This window comes from Mobula hypostoma, chromosome 7, assembly GCF_963921235.1.
Source record: "Mobula hypostoma chromosome 7, sMobHyp1.1, whole genome shotgun sequence".
NCBI lineage: Eukaryota > Metazoa > Chordata > Chondrichthyes > Myliobatiformes > Myliobatidae > Mobula > Mobula hypostoma.
Window position 1 is genome coordinate 172,829,527 of NC_086103.1, and position 18,403 is coordinate 172,847,929.

The 18,403-nt window shown below is 44.2% G+C and overlaps 1 protein-coding gene across 1 annotated transcript in view; it reads right to left on the minus strand.

The window, feature by feature from the left end:
* Nucleotides 1-720: 720 nt before the first annotated feature.
* The window catches only part of LOC134349761 (dehydrogenase/reductase SDR family member on chromosome X-like), a 366,143-nt gene continuing 348,460 nt past the window's right edge, over nt 721-18,403 (minus strand). Inside the window, exon 7 of the mRNA XM_063054593.1 lies at nt 721-1,702. Coding sequence (XP_062910663.1) covers nt 1,505-1,702 — 198 coding nt within the window. The 3' untranslated portion in view covers nt 721-1,504. The remainder of the gene's footprint in view (nt 1,703-18,403) is intronic.

Sequence of the window (18,403 nt, forward strand, 5' to 3'; positions counted from 1 at the left end):
TTACCTTAACCCTTTGCCCTCTAGATTTAGACTCTCCTATTCCGTGAAAGTGTGGGCACGTGGCCAAGTGGTTAAGGCATTTGACTAACGATCTGAAGGTCGTGAGTTCGAGCCCCAGCCGAGGCAACATGTTGTGTCCTTGAGCAAGGCACTTAATCACACATTGCTCTGCGACGACACTGGTGCCAAGCTGTATGGATCCTAATGCCCTTCCCTTGGACAACATCGGTGTCGTGGAGAGGGGAGACTTGCAGCATGGGCAATTGCCTGTCTTCCATACAACCTTGCCCAGGCCTGCTCCCTGGAGTGTGAAGACTATCCAGGTGCAGATCCATGGTCTCGCAAGACTAACGGATGCCTTTCTTTCTTTATTTATTTATTTATTTATTCCGTGTTTAAAAAAAAGATTGTGACCATCAGTAATGATAGAAACAACAGGAATTCTGCAGATGCTGGAAATTCAAGCAACACACATAAAAGTTGCTGGTGAACGCAGCAGGCCAGGCAGCATCTGTAGGAAGAGGTACAGTCGACGTTTCAGGCCGAGACCATTCGTCAGGACTAACTGAAGGAAGAGTGAGTAAGGGATTTGAAAGTGGGAGGGGGAGGGGGAGATCCAAAATGATAGGAGAAGACAGGAGGGGGAGGGATAGAGCCAAGAGCTGGACAGGTGATTGGCAAAAGGGGATACGAGAGGATCATGGGACAGGAGGTCCGGGAAGAAAGACAAGTGGGGGGGGGGACCCAGAGGATGGGCAAGGGGTATATTCAGAGGGACAGAGGGAGAAAAAGGAGAGTGAGAGAAAGAATATGTGTATAAAAATAAGTAACAGATGGGGTACGAGGGGGAGGTGGGGCATCAGTTGTTCATGCCATCAGGTTGGAGGCCACCCAAACGGAATATAAAGTGTTGTTCCTCCAACCTGAGTGTGGCTTCATCTTTACAGTAGAGGAGGTCGTGGATAGACATGTCAGAATGGGAATGGGATGTGGAATTAAAATGTGTGGCCACTGGGAGATCCTGCTGCAATGACGGAAGTTTAATACGGAAAAGGCTGCATAGGCTCAGTGGACCACTTGAAGCTATTAGATAAGCAATTACTTGTGAGAATTTCAGCTCATCAGAAGTAGTGGATTCTGGAGAAGGGAAACCCTTAGCAAGTAATTCTATAACCGTGAGCAACTTCCGCGTCTGATAACTAAATACCAGAACGTGGCAGTGACAAAATTCATGCCTACGTTGCTTTTCCATTGTCCAAACCTCAGTACATTTGGTGAGACCGTATGTTAACTACAGTATGTCATTGCTTTGGATAGATGTAAACAACTGAACTCTGTGGTTTTGGATACTTAATGAGTGTTAACCTTGTGAGGAATTTTATTAATTATTCATGATTATAAAAAAAATTAAGCAGGAATATTCCCACAATTGATTTGTTATTCTTGCCACCTGCCCTTCAAGAAGGAAAACACAGGGTCTCCGAGGAGCAGAGGCCTCTGTTCTTCAAGAGGCCTGATTGCATGCCTCCAGAATCCCAACCAACTTGCAGCTCCGGTTCCAAAGTTCTCTCTGGATATCTTCATTGTACGAAATGTCTGCTGATTTCATCTTCTGGCCATTGACGAGATAGAAACCTCCAGAGCCTTCTAAGCTGGGTGAGACTGCCGTGTATATCACAGTGGAGGCCCCCTGGCTTGGAGTCTGCAGAAGGAAAGGGGAACAAAAACAGTGAAAGTGAATTTATCAGCCTGCGGACAAAATATGGGTGAAGTTTTTTAGCCTCTCATTAGTATTACTGAGTAGATTTCATAAAGGAAAATATGCCCAGGAATTGTAAATTGCTTCAAGCTAGACTGCTCTTTGCTGTGCTTTTAACTTTAAGAAAAAACTAAAATTCTTCACTTATCTGCCTGTAAGTTTCATAATGATACCACACGTTGATTAAATCCCCTAGAAGAAGTTAGGGTTGGTGATTAATGGCATTAGGGACTTAAACACTGTGATTTACAGCATTTTCCTGTTAGACCACTCAACCTAGTGAAGAAGAATTGAAATTACATGAAGTAGCAAATGGTTGCAGAATTTTAAAATTCACGAATTTTTTTTCTTACCTTCCTATTTTCTTCTCTATTTTAATCAGTCCATAAGACATAGGAGCAGAATTAGGCAATTTGGCCCATTGAGTCTGCTCCGACATATCATCACGGCTGATATTAACATTATTTTTCCTAGTGCATCACATTCTGGGCTTGATCTACCTCTAATTCACCTCCTTTCTTTCTCCATTCCTTTTCCAGTACATGGACAGGAAGGGTTCAGCAGATGGACAGGAGGGTTTAGCACGTGGACAGGAAGTGTTTAGTATGTGGACAGGAAGGGTTTAGCAGATGGACAGGAGGGTTTAGCACATGGACAGGAAGGGTTTAGCACGTGGAAAGGAAGGGTTTAGCAGATGGACAGGAAGGGTTTAGCAGATGGACAGGAAGGGTTTAGCAGATGGACAGGAAGGGTTTAGCACGTGGACAGGAAGGGTTTAGCAGATGGACAGGAAGGGTTTAGCAGATGGACAGGAAGGGTTTAGCAGATGGACAGGAAGAGTTTAGCACATGGAAAGGAAGGGTTTAGCAGATGGACAGGAAGGGTTTAGCAGATGGACAGGAAGGGTTTAGTACGTGGACAGGAAAGGTTTAGTACGTGGATAGGAAGGGTTTAGCAGACGGACAGGAAGGGTTTAAGATGGACAGGAAAGGTTTAGCAGATGGACAGGAAGGGTTTAGTACATGGATAAGTGGCAATATGGGCCAAATGCGGGTAAATGGACCCAGCTTGGTGGGTACCTTACTTAGCATGGATGAGTTGGACGTAAAGGCCTGTTTCCATGTTCTGTTAAACTATGACTATTCCACCTCTTTTTCTTGCTTCATCCTTACACTTTTCTAGTGATTCCATTTATTTTGGACTTCGACTGTTTAAGGCTCATTCTCCTGGCAAATGGAAATAGAGACATAGAGTCAAAGAGCACACATCCTCCTACTTACTCTCTCCAATAGTTCACTGTCCTCTTCTATCAGATCCCTTCTTCTGTCCTTTATTTTTCCACTTATCAACTCCCAGCTTCTTACTTCATCTCCCCTCCCCCTCACCTGGTTTCACCTATCACCTGCCAGCTTGTACTCATTCCCCACACCCCAGCTTCTTACCCCTTCCTTTCCAGTCCTATGAAGAGTCTTGGCATTTCAACTTAGAGTTTTAATATCTGAGTACTTAATAACATTAATTTACATTTATATAGAATCATTAGCACAGTAAGTGTCTTAGGATATGGATGGTGGGTATTAATTGGTACAGAATTATGATATTAGAATACAACATTCAACTAAATTTCTCCATAAAGCACATCCTATCTCGAAGCCCATATAGGTATTACGAGATGCATTCTGATACTTCTCAATAAACAAGATACCTAATGAAATCAGTACAGCAAGCTGTCTACAGGGAGCGTTGTCACAGGAAAACCAAATCCATCATCAGGGTTTCCCACTATCCAGGCCACGCTCTCGAAGGTACAGGATGCTCAGGACCTAACCACTGGGTTCAGAAACAGTTACCACCCCATAACCATCAGGCTCTTGGACCAGAGGGGATAACTTCACTCAGTTTTACTTACTCCATCACTGAAATGTTCCCACCACCGATGGACTCTCTTTTGAGGACTCGACACTCATAATTTATCATTATTATGTTGTTTTGTATTTGCACAGTCTGTTGTCTTTTGTACATTGGTTGTTGTCCATCCTCCTGAGAGTAGTTTTTCATTGATTCTATTTTGTTTCTTGTATTTCCTGAAGAAATTGAATCTCAAGGGTGTATATTGTGTCATATATGTACTTTGATAATAAATTTTATTTGATCTTTGAACTTTGGGTTTGTCAAAAGCTAGGTTTTACAGTTGGCTTTATGTAACAGTGGAGCCGAGTTCACAACCAGATCCGCCATGATCTTATTGAATGGCAGAGCAAGCTCAAAGCGGTAGACATCTTACTTTCCTATCCATGTTCCATTAAGCTGTGAATTCCGCCATTAAACCAAACCAAGGCCTATGGAAGACTGAATGAGCTTGAATTTTAAACCTACTCATGGCTTCATTCAGGCCCAGGAGAAGCAGAAGTCCCTTTCCAGGACACAAATGCCCAGGGTCGGGCAGTCTCTGTCTAACAGTACAATGCAGCTTCCCAATGAACACAAGGTATAAAACTGAGAACGTGTGCTTTCAGGCTCATGGACGGCTTATATCTGGACTCTGGATCGGACCTCTTATATAATAAAGATGTTCTCTGGAACTCTCAATCTTCCATATCATGGCCCTTAAATGTTATTGTCAGAATCAGAATCAGGTTTATTATCACTGGCATGTGACGTGAAATTTGTTAACTTAGCAGCAGCAGTTCAATGAAATACATAATCTAGCAGAGAGAGAAAATAATAAAAATAAAACATAATAAATAAACAAGTAAATCAATTATGTATATTGAATAGATTTTTTAAAAATGTGCAAAGCAGTAATACTGTATATTAAAAAAGTGAGGTAGTGTCCAAAGCTTCAAAGTCCATTCAGGAATCAGATGGCAGAGGGGAAGAAGCTGTTCCTGAATCGCTGAGTGTGTGCCTTCAGGCTTCTGTATCTCCTACCTGACGGTAACAGTGAGAAAAGGGCATGCCCTGGGTGCTGGAGGTCTTTACCAATGGATGCTGCCATTCTGAGACACTGTTCCCTAAAGATATCCTGAGTACTTTGTAGGCTAGTGCCCAAAATAGAGCTGACTAAGTTACAAACTTCTGCAGCTTCTTTTGGACCTGTGCAGTAGCCTCTCCATACCAGACAGTGATGTAGCCCGTCAGAATGCTCTCCACGGGTCAACTATAGAAGTTTTTGAGTGTATTTGTTGACATGACAAATCGCTTCAAACTCCTAATAAAGTATAGCTGCTGTCTTGCCTTCCTTATGACTACATCAATGTGTCGGGACCAGGTTAGATTCTCAGAGATCTTGACACCCAGGAACTTGAAGCTGCTCACTCTCTCCACTTCTGATCCCTCTATGAGGATTGGTATGTAGTTCCTTCATCTTACCCTTCCTGAAGTCCACAATCAGCTCTTTCGTCTTACTGACATTGAGTGCCAGGTTGTTGCTGCGGCACTACTCCACTAGTTGGCATATCTCACTCCTGTACGCCCTCTCGTCACCACCTGAGACTCTACCAACAATAGTTGTATTGTCAGCAAATTTGTAGATGGTATTTGAGCTATGCCTAACCACACAGTCATGTGTATACAGAGAGTAGAGCAGTGGGCTAAGCACACACCCCTGAGGTGCGCCAGTGTTGATCATCAACGAAGAGGATATGTTATTATCAATCCACACAGTCTGTGGTCTTCTAGTTAGGAAGTCGAGGATCCAATTACAGAAGGAGATACAGAGGCCCAGGTTCTGCAACTTCTTAATTAGGTTTGTGGGAATGTTGGTATTAAATGTTGAGCTATAGTTGATGAACAGCATCCTGACGTAGGTGGTCTAAAGCCATGTGAAGAGCCATTGTGATTGCGTCTGCCATTGACCTATTGTGACGATAGGCAAATTACAATGGGTCCAGATCCTTGCTGAGGCAGGAGTACAGTCTAGTCATGACCGACCTCTCAAAGCATTTTATCACTGTTGATGTGAGTGCTACCAGGCGATAGTCGTTAAGGTAGCCCTCATTATTCTTCTTTGGCACTGGTATAATTGTTGTCTTTTTGAAGCAAGTGGGAACTTCTGCCCATAGCAGTGAGAGGTTGAAATTGTCCTTGAATACTCCCACTAGTTGGTTGGCACAGGTTTTCAGAGCCTTACCAGGTACTCCATTGGGACCTTCTGCCTTGCGAGAGTTCACTCTCTTTAAAGATAGTCTAACATCGGCCTCTGAGACAGAGATCACAGGGTCATCAGGTGTAGCAGGGATCTTCACAGCTGTAGTTGTATTCTCCCTTTCAAAGCGTGCATAGATGGCGTTGAGTTCATCTGGTAGTGAAGCATCGCTGCCATTCATACTATTGGGTTTCGCTTTGTAGGAAGTAATGTCTTGCAGTCCCTGCTAGAGTTGCCGTGCATCTGATATCACCTCCAATCTCGTTCAAAATTGTCTCAACGCCCTTGAAATAGCCCTCCGCAAATCATACCTGGTTTACTGGTATAGACCTGGGTTGCTAGACTTGAATGCCACAGATCTAGCCTTCAGCAGATGACATACCTCCTGGTTTATCCACGGCTTTTGGTTTGGGAATGTACAGTAAATCTTTCTAGGTATTCACTCATCTGCCTGGATTGCACCTTATCTGTTACTGTTACACCACATTCTGCATTCTGTTTTTTTTAATTTTGTACCACCTCAACGTACTGATATAAAGAATGATCTGTCTGGATCAGAATCACTTTATTGCCAGTGCGTGAAACATACCAGAATTGATTGTGGTTCAGTGCCAAGCATAAAACACAGGACAATACCAGAACAGACAACACAATAGCAACCATCAATTTACAACATAATAGTGCAAATAGTCATGAGCAATCAATAATTAGCAGAACAGTCACATATGCAAATGTCAGTAATCAAACTTAAATAAATGTGAACATACTGTACATCTGCTTGTTAATGCAAATATCTAATCAGCCAATCATGTAGCTGCAACTTAATGCATAAAAACGCAGAAATAGTCAAGGGATTCAGCTGTTGTTCAGACCAAACATTAGAATGAGGAAGAAATGTGACTTTGACTGTGGAATTATTGTTGGCATCAGATCGGGTGGTTTGAGTATCTCAAAAACTGCAGATCTCCTGGAATTTTCGCGCACAGTACTCTCCAGAATTTACAAAGAATGGTGCAAAAAACAAAAGGCATCCAGCAAGTGGCAGTGCTGTGGGTGAAGCAGCCTTGTTAATGAGAGAGGTTAGATGGGTTTGGCCAGACTGGTTCAAACTGACAGGAAGGCGACAGGATCTCAAATAACATTACAACAGTGATGTGCAGAAGAGCATCTCTGAATGCAGGACATGTTGAACCTCGAAGTGGATGGGCTACAGCAGCAGAAGACCTTGAACATACACTCAGTGGCCACTTTATTAGGTACAGGAGGTTCCTAAAAACCGAGTGTATAATACTTTGATAATAAATTTGAACTTTGAACTTTGAATTACCAATCTAGCAGAGAGGAGGAGATGAGCCCTCCAACAAATTAGCCATGAAGATGTTGAATGGCAGGGTTGGCCTCAGACTCTGAGTGCCTCACTCTTGTTCTTATTTTCTTGCATTGATAAAATAAGGACTTACATTTGTGCGGGGCCATTCACAATTCTGAACCATCCTCCTTTACAGCCCAAGAACAACTTCTGAAATACGTTTATTCTTGCAATATCATGGATTTGGATGCTAATGCATTTCAGCTTTGGCAAGATACTGGAAGATCAGGCTTCAGATCCTTAAAAACAATTCACTTCTACCCAATTAGAAATCCATTTTATTCCTTCAGTTCATAGTCAAATAAAGGTCGCTGTGATAGACTTTCGATATATGTCTGCTGGGAATGAGTCAGACAATGAGAAAAAAAATTTAAATAGATATTGACAGGGACAAAATAATTATATTTGTAGGTAACAGTTTGTTTCTGAAAGGGTAATTGAGAAAATGTTTAAAACAATAATTAAGTTTTCAGCAGTTGCATATTACCACGCATTGTTTGCCTAACGCACAATAAAGAGTCAGGGCATCACTTGAATAAAATAACAGAGGGGTTATCCCTAGAGTCCTGGAGAGCATTTATCCCTCAGTCAGCTTCACTGATATCCAATTATATGGTCAATATGTTGTAGTTGATCCATTATTGCAAATGACAATTGCTTTTTCCAGAGAAAACAACAAACAGTGCACAACAAAATAATTGCGTCTTTTTTCTTCTTCAGTCCTTTATCTCTTCCATCTATCCCTTTCCAGCCTCTTGCTTCATACTCCCTCCTCCACCCACCCGCCTTGCCCCTCACCTGCTCTCACCCTTCACCTGCCAGGTGTATTCAAGTCAAGTCAAGTCACTTTTTATTGTCATTTCCACCATAACTATTTTCCAGGATCATGGTGCTACATGAAACAAATACAAAAACTACACTGAACTACGTAAGAAAAAACACAAAAACTACACTAGACTACAGTCCTATCCAGGACTGCATAAAGTGCACAAAACAGTGCAGGCACAACAATAACTGATAATAAATAATAAACAAGACAGTAGGCACAGTAGAGGGCAGTAGGTTGGTGTCAGTCCAGGCTCTGGGTATTGAGGAGTCTGATGGCTTGGGGGAAGAAACTGTTACATAGTCTGGTCGTGAGAGCCCGAATGCTTCGGTGTCTTTTGCCAGATGGCAGGAGGGAGAAGAGTTTGTATGAGGGGTGCGTGGGGTCCTTCATAATGCTGTTTGCTTTACGGATGCAGCGTGTGGTGTAAATGTCTGTGATGGCGGGAAGAGAGACCGCGATGATCTTCTCAGCTGACCACACTTCCTTCCCCTTCCCCATCCTTCTTAATCTGGCTTCTCCCCCTCTTCCCCACCAGTCCTGATGAAGGCTCTTGGCCAGAAATGTTGACAGTTTATTCCCCTCCATAGACGCTGCCCGGTTTGCTGAGCTGCTCCCAGAACTTTGTGTGCGCTTATAAACATTTCCAGCATCTGCAGAATTTCTTGTGTTTATGGAAATAATTCTTTATAAGGGAGCCACCTTGAGATGCTGGGAGAAATTATTTAACTATATCTATGCTCTCAAACTTACTTGGTTGGTTACAGTGGTTATATTTTCTTAGAATACCAATCTCTGACATACTATAATTCATTTAAAATAAAGAATGATTCCTCTTTTGCACACTTGCATCCCGGAGGTTCAAGTCATGTTAAAATTTCTTTTAATTGAACATAGAACTTTACAGTACAGTACAAGCACTTCACTCACAGTGTTGTGCCAACCTCTTAACCTACTCCAAGATCAATCTAACCTTTCCCTCCCACATAGACCCCCAATTTTCCACCACCTATGTGCGTACCTAAAAGATTCATAAATGTCCTTAACATACCTGTCTGTACTACCACCCTCAGCAACACGTTCCATGCACCCACCACTCTCTCTGTAAAAACGTACCTCTGCCATTCAACCTTCCTCTAATCACCCAAAAATTATGCCCCCTCGTATTAGGGGTAAAATGTCCCTGACTATCCACTTAATCTACACCTCTTATCATTTTGTACACCTCAGTGAAGTCACCTCTCATCCTCTTTTGCTCCAGAGAGAAAAGCCCCAGCTTGTTCAAGGTACATAAGACTCATGAGACATGCCCTGTAGTCCAGACAGCATCCAGGGTAAGTCTCCCCTGCATCCTCTCCAAAGTTCCCACATCTTTCCCTTAATGAAGTGACCAGAATTGAACACAAAAGTGTGGTCTTACTGGGGTTTTATAGAGCTGCAACATTACCTGACATCTCTTCGAATTTTTCTTTGAATGGATAAGAGTTCTTATCTTGCATTCTCCGATTTGTGATGACATAGATTCGGGCCGTTTTCCCATCAAGTCCAGAATCAGAATCAGGTTTAATATCACTGATATGTGTCATGGAATATGTTGCTTTGTAGCAGCAGTACAATGCATGAGTCTTATGCAATCATCATCATGTGCTGTGTCGTATGACAAAGGCAATTCATAGTCTCATGGCCTTGATTGTTCTTGGCAAATTTTTCTACAGACGTGGTTTGCCACAGCCTTCTACTGGAAAGTGTTTTTACAAGACAGGTGACCCCAGCCATCATCAATACTCATCAGAGATTGTCTGCCTGCCGTCAGTGGTTGCATAACCAGGACTTGTGATATGCACCAGCTGCTCGTACGACCATCCACCACCCGCTCCCATGGGTTCACGTGACCCTGATCGGGGTGGGGGGGGGCTAAGCAGGTGCTATACCTTGCCTGGATGACCTGCAGGCTAGTGGAGGGAAGGTGTGCCTTACACCTCCTTTGGAAGAGATGCACCCCCATCCTGCCACCCAACATTGCAATATATAACAATAAAACTATAAATTACAATAATAAATACATATTAAAAAATTAAATTAAAAAAGTAGTGCAAAATACTGAGGCTATTCATTTCCCATGAAGAAGTCTGACGGTGGAGGGGAAGAAGATGTTCCTGAAACATTGACTGTGTGTCTTCAGGCTCCAGTACCTCCTCCTTGATCCATCCCCTTATTTATTGCCCTTCTGGCTGGAGTCATAGAATAATGGTGTCACACTTACTGAGGAAATATTCTCTCCATGTCCACTCTATTTAGAACAGGGGTGGCCAACCTTTTACATTCCATGCGTCAATTTTTTCACACATGAGTTCAGATGCGCCATACAACTCTTGTACCCCCATTCAATTCTTGTAAAAATATGTTAATATAGAACTTGTGCGTGAAAAACTTGACGCATGGAATGTAAAAGCTTGGCCACCCCTGATCTAGACCATTCAATATTCAGTAGGTTTCAATGAGGTCTCCCATCATTCTTCTAAACTTCACGAAGTACAGGCCCAGAAGTATTAAATGTTCCCCAAACATAACCCCTTCATTCCCAGAATCATTCTTGTAAACCTCTTTTGGACCCTCTGCAATGCTAGCACATCCTTTCTTAGATAAGGGGCCCAAAACTGCTCACAATATTCCATGTATTCAATCCTGGTGAAGGATCTCGGCCCAAAATGTTGAGTGTTTACTCTTTTCCATAGGTACTGACTGGCCCGCTGAGTTCCTCAAACGTTTTGTGTGTGTTGCTTTGGATTTCCAGCATCTACAGATTTTATTTTGTTTCAAATCCTACACAAACCCATTTTGTATTCTCACCTTGGTGTTCTCATCACGTCCCATCACATTCTACCACTCAATATTATGCTAGGGCAATTTATAGTGGCTAATTAACCAATGAACCAACCAACCATGTCTTTGGATGTGTGAGCGAGCTGAAGCACCTGGAGCAGATCCATGCAAGGAAGGCCATCCACAAGCAATGTACCCATAAAGGTCTCAAGCAGAAGAATGAAGCTTCCCAATATGCATTCCTCATGATCCTTATAAATACGAGAGAACATGGCTTTAGGGTGAAAGGGGAAAGGTTTAGGGGGAACATTAGGGGGAACTTCTTCACTCAGAGACTGGTGGGAGTGTGGAACGAGCTGCCATCTGACGTCGTAAATGTGGGCTTACTTTAAGAATAAGTTTTAAGAATAAATTGGATAGGTATACGGATGGGAGAGGTATGGAGGGTTATGGACAGGATGCAGGTCAATGGAACTAGCGGAATAATATTTTGGCACAAACTAGAAGGGCTGAATGGCCTGTTTTCTGTGCTGTAGTGTTCTATGGTTCTATGGTTCTATCTACCAAGTGAAAATCTTTACCCCTAAACCACCAGGACAAAGTCTAATGTGTTAAATTGATCAATATCGAAATCAGGTTCAATATCACTGAGCTATGCTGTGAAATTTGTTGTTACGCAGCAGCAGTACATCGCAATACATAATGATAAAAACTGTTAATTACAGTAAGAAGTATATCCCTCTCTCTGGCTATCCATCCCATAGGATGACAATGGTTCCTTTCAGTCAGTTAGTGGGGTTTGTGAGGATAACGCATTCCTTGGAAAGGAACAGCGCGTGCGTGAGTGGATTTTAGGTGAGTATGGGGTTGCACAGGTCCAGACCCACCCTCTCGACATCCCCTCCCGGATCCAGCGGCATGGTGGGGTCCAAGACTGCTGGGGGAAGTTCTGCTGCAGTGAGTGGCCAGACCAAGCTCGATGCAAGGGATGCCCTTTCCGCGCTTCACTGCACGTGTTTGCTAGATGGCCGTTGACCCTACGAGAGTGTTCATCCACCCTTTGACAGGTCTTGTCTCTCGTCCTGCAGGGGGTCTAGTCACCCTCCTCACCAGCCAAGCCTGGTGGGGGAGCCGGTTTAGTCGCCGACCACCCGACCATGCGATGGGTAGTACTGGGTTACATGGTACCAGTAGCACTCAGAACCAATGACCTGACACCCAAGTATATATGCATATATTAAAATAGTTAAAAATAAATAAGTCGTGCAAAAAGAAAGAAAAAAAAGTAGTGATGTAGTGTTCATGGATTCAATGTCCATTCGAGGGGGGCGGGGGTAGAGGAGGCATTACTGGAAGTTTGAGAAATTGATGCTCATGCCATCAGGTTGGGTAACCTCCAACCCGATGGCATTTCCGTGTGGGTAACCTCCAACCGGATGGCATGAACATCGATTTCTCGATCCAGTAACGGCTCCACCCCACCCCCTTCACCAATTCCCATCTCCTTGTCCCTCTCTCATGTTATTTCCTTGCCTGCCCATCGCCTCCCTCTGGTGCTCCTCGTCCCCCCACCCCTTTCTGCTTTCTTCCATGGCCTTCTGTCTCTATCACCAAACAACTTCCTAGCTCTTTGCTTCATCCCTCCCCCTCCAAGTTTCACCTATCGACTGGTGCTTCTCTCTTCTCACCCCCTACCTTTCAAATCTACTCCTCAGCCTTTTCTCTCCAGTCCTGCTGAAGGGATTCGGCCCGAAACGTCGACTGTACTATTTTTCCATTGATGCTGCCTGGCCTGCTGAGTTCCTCCAGCATTTTGTGTGTGTTGTTTAAATTGGGGGGTTGCTGGGTGGCAGGCTCGAGGGGCCAGAAGTATCATGCTTGCTTTGTAACTGCATCAATATGCTGGGCCCACCTCAGAGATGTTGACACCCAGGTATTTGAAATTGCTCACCCTTTCCACTTCTGATGTCTCGATGAAGACTGGTATGTGTTCCCTCATAGAGAAGGTTCAAATTTACCTTGGATCATTAGTGGTAAATGAACTGCAGAGTTTCAGATGTCCATTGAACTACCTTCCTGATAGTCACCCTTTAATACAACAAAATGTCAGGAGACAAAATTAACAGCCCAATGACTGTTAGCTGAGATAAAGCCCAACCCAGGATACTTAATGCACAAACATTGGAGGTTCTGCAGGTGCTGGAAATCTTGAGCAACACACCCACAATGCTGGAGGAACTCAGCAGGTCAGGCAGCATCTATGGAAACGAATAGGCTGAGACCCATCATCTGGACTGAAAAGGCAGCGGGGCAGAAGCCAGAATAAGGTGGGGGGGGAAGGGAAGGAACACACGCTAGCAGGTGATGAGTGAAGCCAGGTGAGGGGAAAGGTGAGTGGGTGGGCAATGAGGGAAAGCACAATATTCAAAATAGCAATATTTTTTATGTGTTAGACCTGAAATGCCTTCAATTAAGGATCAGTTTTAAGCACAACTTCACAAGAAACTGGAGTTTGAGATGAAACAGTTTTATAAATCTTCAAAGCCATCTGGAAACCACTATAGGGTTATTAAATCAAAAGCTTCACACCATCTTAAAAGTTTCATCCCCCAGGCGATTAGTCTGATCAACCATTCTAGTTAGCCCCCAACCCCTCTATGTATTACTCATTTCACTGCACTGCAAACATTTGAAACCACTTTTTTAATGCTGTTTACCTTGTAAGACCTGGCCTGTGGCGCAGTGGCATCAGTGTCGGACTTTGAGATGGAAGGTCCCAAGTTCGAATCCAGCCAGCTCCCCTGCACGCTTTCCATCTGTGCTGGATTACGAGCTGGTGATCTCTTTGGAAACTCACCCGGCAGAAGGCAATGGCAAACCACTGCTGCAACTTAACTCTTACGCGGTTCCCCACTACGTCAGAGAGGATTGGAGGGAAATTGTCCACTAACCAGAGAAACACGGGATGCGACGTACCTTTCCTTTCCTGTCCTTACCTTGTAAGTACAGAACTGTGCAAAAGTCCTCGGCATGTATATAGGGTGCCTCAGACCTATACACAGTACTGTACTTGCCAATGTGGAGTGGAGAGTGAGTTTGGAAATCTGACGGGAGCAAAGGATGATGAGAATGGCAAGGGTGGAACACCGTGGGAGGGGTGTGGGACAGGTGGCAGAGGAGTGCCAAGGGTGGCGGGTGGTGCAGGTGCAGGCACACCAGCCCGGAGACATCAGGCAAGTTCACCTGATTCCAAACAATTAGTTTATTGATCATTACAGATTGCCTCTCTGGTGTTTCCTGCTCCCTCCCCTCACCCTTCCTCTTTTCCCAACCATGTGCTCTCCCTGCCCCCTTCCCTCTCTCAGTCCAAAATACAGACCCATATCTGAATCAGGTTTATCATCACTCACATATGTCATTAGTTTTTTTTTGTGGCTGCTGTACAGTGCAATACATAAAATTACTACAGTACTGTGTAAAAGTCTTAGGCACCCTACCCATATATATGTTCCTAAGACTTTTATGCTGGTATTTATGTATTTATGCACATTTTATTCCATATCCGTACATTAATCTCTAATTTTATTTTTATATAATTCTTTTATTCTTTATAATTGTTGAATGTCGTTGCTTCCTGTTGCATGTCGCGCCCTGACCAAAACACCGCAGCAGGTTACTAATGCATGCAAATGTACAGTTACACGGTGAATAAAGTTGATCCTTCATCCTTGATACTTGAAATGCAAAGCTGTGGGTGGATGACGCAAGTGTTCACTTTGTTTAAATAGCCAGAACTGAAGGTCTTTAAGCAGATCTGTAAGTTATTGCCATGGGACCTCCTTTCAGTTGTAGTAATGCCTTGAAATCCATAGTAAGCAGAGGAATAGTGCAGGTTTATTGTCATTCAACTGTACACATGTATACAGCTAAATGAAACAATGTTCCTCTGGGATCAAGGTGCAAAGCACAGTATATATAACACATACACATTAACACAATAATCTTGACAGATAATATAAAATATTCTGTAGATGTACAAGTTGACATAAAGTACGTATCTGACATACAACAGTATAATGCTACTGGCGCTGTCATAAATAATTTTTACTGGGTGGTAGCCGGGTGTTCAGAACTCTCACAGCTGAAGCTGGAAGGACCTGTTCCTGCCGTATACCTGGTACTCCAGCTGCAGTGCTGTTGACAAAAAAGCCTTGCAGAGGGTGGTTAGGGGAGCAGAGAAGGTTATTGGGGTCTCCCTACCTTCTGTCCAAGACCTCTTTCAGAGTTGATGCCTCCAGAAGACACGGTACATCATTAAAGACCCTCACACCCTCTCCATGAACTGTTTGTTCTTCTGCCATCAGGCAAACGTTACAGGAGCATCAAAACTAAAACCACAAGGCTACTAACGGCGTTCAGAGAGGCGGGACTGCGCAGGCGTGTGACGTCGGGCAGTGCAGCATGGCAGATTTAAAAGGGCAGAAATCCTGCTTCGGGTTTGATTCGAAGAAGGAAGTCTGAGAGTCGGAGTGGGAGTGCCGAGAAAGAACATTTTTGAAATTTTCGGTTTTTTTTCTCCAACGGCGTTCAGAGAGGCGGGACTGCGCAGGCGTGTGACGTCGGGCGGTGCAGCGTGGCAGATTTAAAAGGAACAGAGCCTCATAGAGCGGGCAGCATAGTTTGCGGGCTGCGGAGTGAGCCGGGAGCAGAGTGAAGACTTAAGGGCTTCGGCTCAACGGGCTTAGGCGGAAACAGGCGAGGCGAGGAAGGTTTGGTATTCATTTTCTGTTGTTATTTGAGGAGAGGGGCAGTATGAGTGTGAGGGCAGTTTGCTGTTCTCGGTGTCGGATGTGGGAGGCCCTGGAGTCTCCAAGCCTCCCGGACGTTACATCTGCGCCAAGTGCATCGAGATGCAGCTCCTAAGGGACCACGTTACGGAACTGGAGCTGCAGCTGGATGACCTTCGTCTGGTCAGGGAGAGTGAGGAGGTGATAGAGAGGAGTTATAGGCAGGTGGTCACACCAGGGCCACGGGAGGCAGACAAGTGGGTCACGGTTAGGAGGGGGAAGGGGAAGAGTCAGGTAATAGAGAGTACCCCGGTGGCTGTGCCCCTTAACAATAGGTACTCCTGTTTGAGTACTGTTGGGGGGGACAGCTTACCCGGGGGAAGCGACAGTGGCCGTGCCTCCGGCACAGAGTCTGGCCCTGTAGATCAGAAGGGTAGGGAAAGGAAGAGGAGGGCAGTTGTGATAGGGGACTCGATAGTAAGGGGGTCAGATAGGCGATTCTGTGGACGCAGTCCAGAGACCCGGATGGTAGTTTGCCTCCCTGGTGCCAGGGTCCGGGATATTTCTGATCGTGTTCAAGATATCCTGAAGTGGGAGGGTGAGGAGCCAGAGGTCGTGGTACATATAGGTACCAATGACATAGGTAGGAAAAGGGAACAGGTCCTGAAAGGAGAATATAGGGAGCTAGGAAGGGAGTTGAGAAAAAGGACCGCAAAGGTAGTAATCTCGGGATTACTGCCTGTGCCACGCGACAGTGAGAGTAGGAATGCGATGAGGTGGAGGATAAATGCGTGGCTGAGGGCTTGGAGCAGGGGGCAGGGATTCAAGTTTTTGGATCATTGGGACCTCTTTTGGCGCAGGCATGACCTGTACAAAAAGGACGGGTTACACTTGAATCCTAGGGGAACCAATATCCTGGCAGGGAGATTAGTGAGGGCTACTGAGGTGACTTTAAACTAGAATGGTTGGGGGGTGGGAATCAAATTAAAGAGGCTAGGCGAGTGGAGGTTAGTTCACAACAGGGGGATGGGAACGAGTGCAGAGAGACAGAGGGGTGTAAAGTGAGGGTAGAAGCAAAAAGTAGTAAGGAGAAAAGTAAAAGTGGCAGGCCGGCAAATCCAGGGCAAGCATTAAAAAGGGCCACTTTTCAACATAATTGTATGAGGGCTAAGAGAGTTGTAAAAGAGCGCCTGAAGGCTTTGTGTGTCGATGCAAGGAGCATTCGTAACAAGGTGGATGAATTGAAAGTGCAGATTGTTATTAATGATTATGACATAGTTGGGATCACAGAGACATGGCTCCAGGGTGACCAAGGATGGGAGCTCAACGTTCAGGGATATTCAATATTCAGGAGGGATAGACATGAAAGAAAAGGAGGTGGGGTGACGTTGCTGGTTAAAGAGGAGATTAACGCAATAGAAAGGAAGGACATTAGCCGGGAGGATGTGGAATCGATATGGGTAGAGCTGCATAACACTAAGGGGCAGAAAACGCTGGTGGGAGTTGTGTACAGGCCACCTAACAGTAGTAGTGAGGTCGGAGATGGTATTAAACAGGAAATTAGAAATGTGTGCAATAAAGGAACAGCAGTTATAATGGGTGACTTCAATCTACATGTAAATTGGGTGAACCAAATTGGTAAAGGTGCTGAGGAAGAGGATTTCTTAGAATGTATGCGGGATGGTTTTTTGAACCAACATGTCGAGGAACCAACTGGAGAGCAGGCTATTCTGGACTGGGTTTTGAGCAATGAGGAAGGGTTAATTAGCAATCTTGTCGTGAGAGGCCCCTTGGGTAAGAGTGACCATAATATGGTGGAATTCTTCATTAAGATGGAGAGTGACATAGTTAATTCAGAAACAAAGGTTCTGAACTTAAAGAGGGGTAACTTTGAAGGTATGAGACGTGAATTAGCTAAGATAGACTGGCAAATGACACTTAAAGGATTGACGGTGGATATGCAATGGCAAGCATTTAAAGATTGCATGGATGAACTACAACAATTGTTCATCCCAGTTTGGCAAAAGAGTAAATCAAGGAAGGTAGTGCACCCGTGGCTGACAAGAGAAATTAGGGATAGTATCAATTCCAAAGAAGAAGCATACAAATTAGCCAGAAAAAGTGTCTCACCTGAGGACTGGGAGAAATTCAGAGTTCAGCAGAGGAGGACAAAGGGCTTAATTAGGAAGGGGAAAAAAGATTATGAGAGAAAACTGGCAGGGAACATAAAAACTGACTGTAAAAGCTTTTATAGATATGTAAAAAGGAAAAGACTGGTAAAGACAAATGTCCCCTACAGACAGAAACAGGTGAATTGATTATGGGGAGCAAGGACATGGCAGACCAATTGAATAATTACTTTGGTTGTCTTCACTAAGGAGGACATAAATAATCTTCCAGAAATAGTAGGGGACAGAGGGTCCAGTGAGATGGAGGAACTGAGCGAAATACATGTTAGTAGGGAAGTGGTGTTAGGTAAATTGAAGGGATTAAAGGCAGATAAATCCCCAGGGCCAGATGGTCTGCATCCCAGAGTGCTTAAGGAAGTAGCCCAAGAAATAGTGGATGCATTAGTGATAATTTTTCAAAACTCGTTAGATTCTGGACTAGTTCCTGAGGATTGGAGGGTGGCTAATGTAACCCCACTTTTTAAAAAAGGAGGGAGAGAGAAACCAGGGAATTATAGACCGGT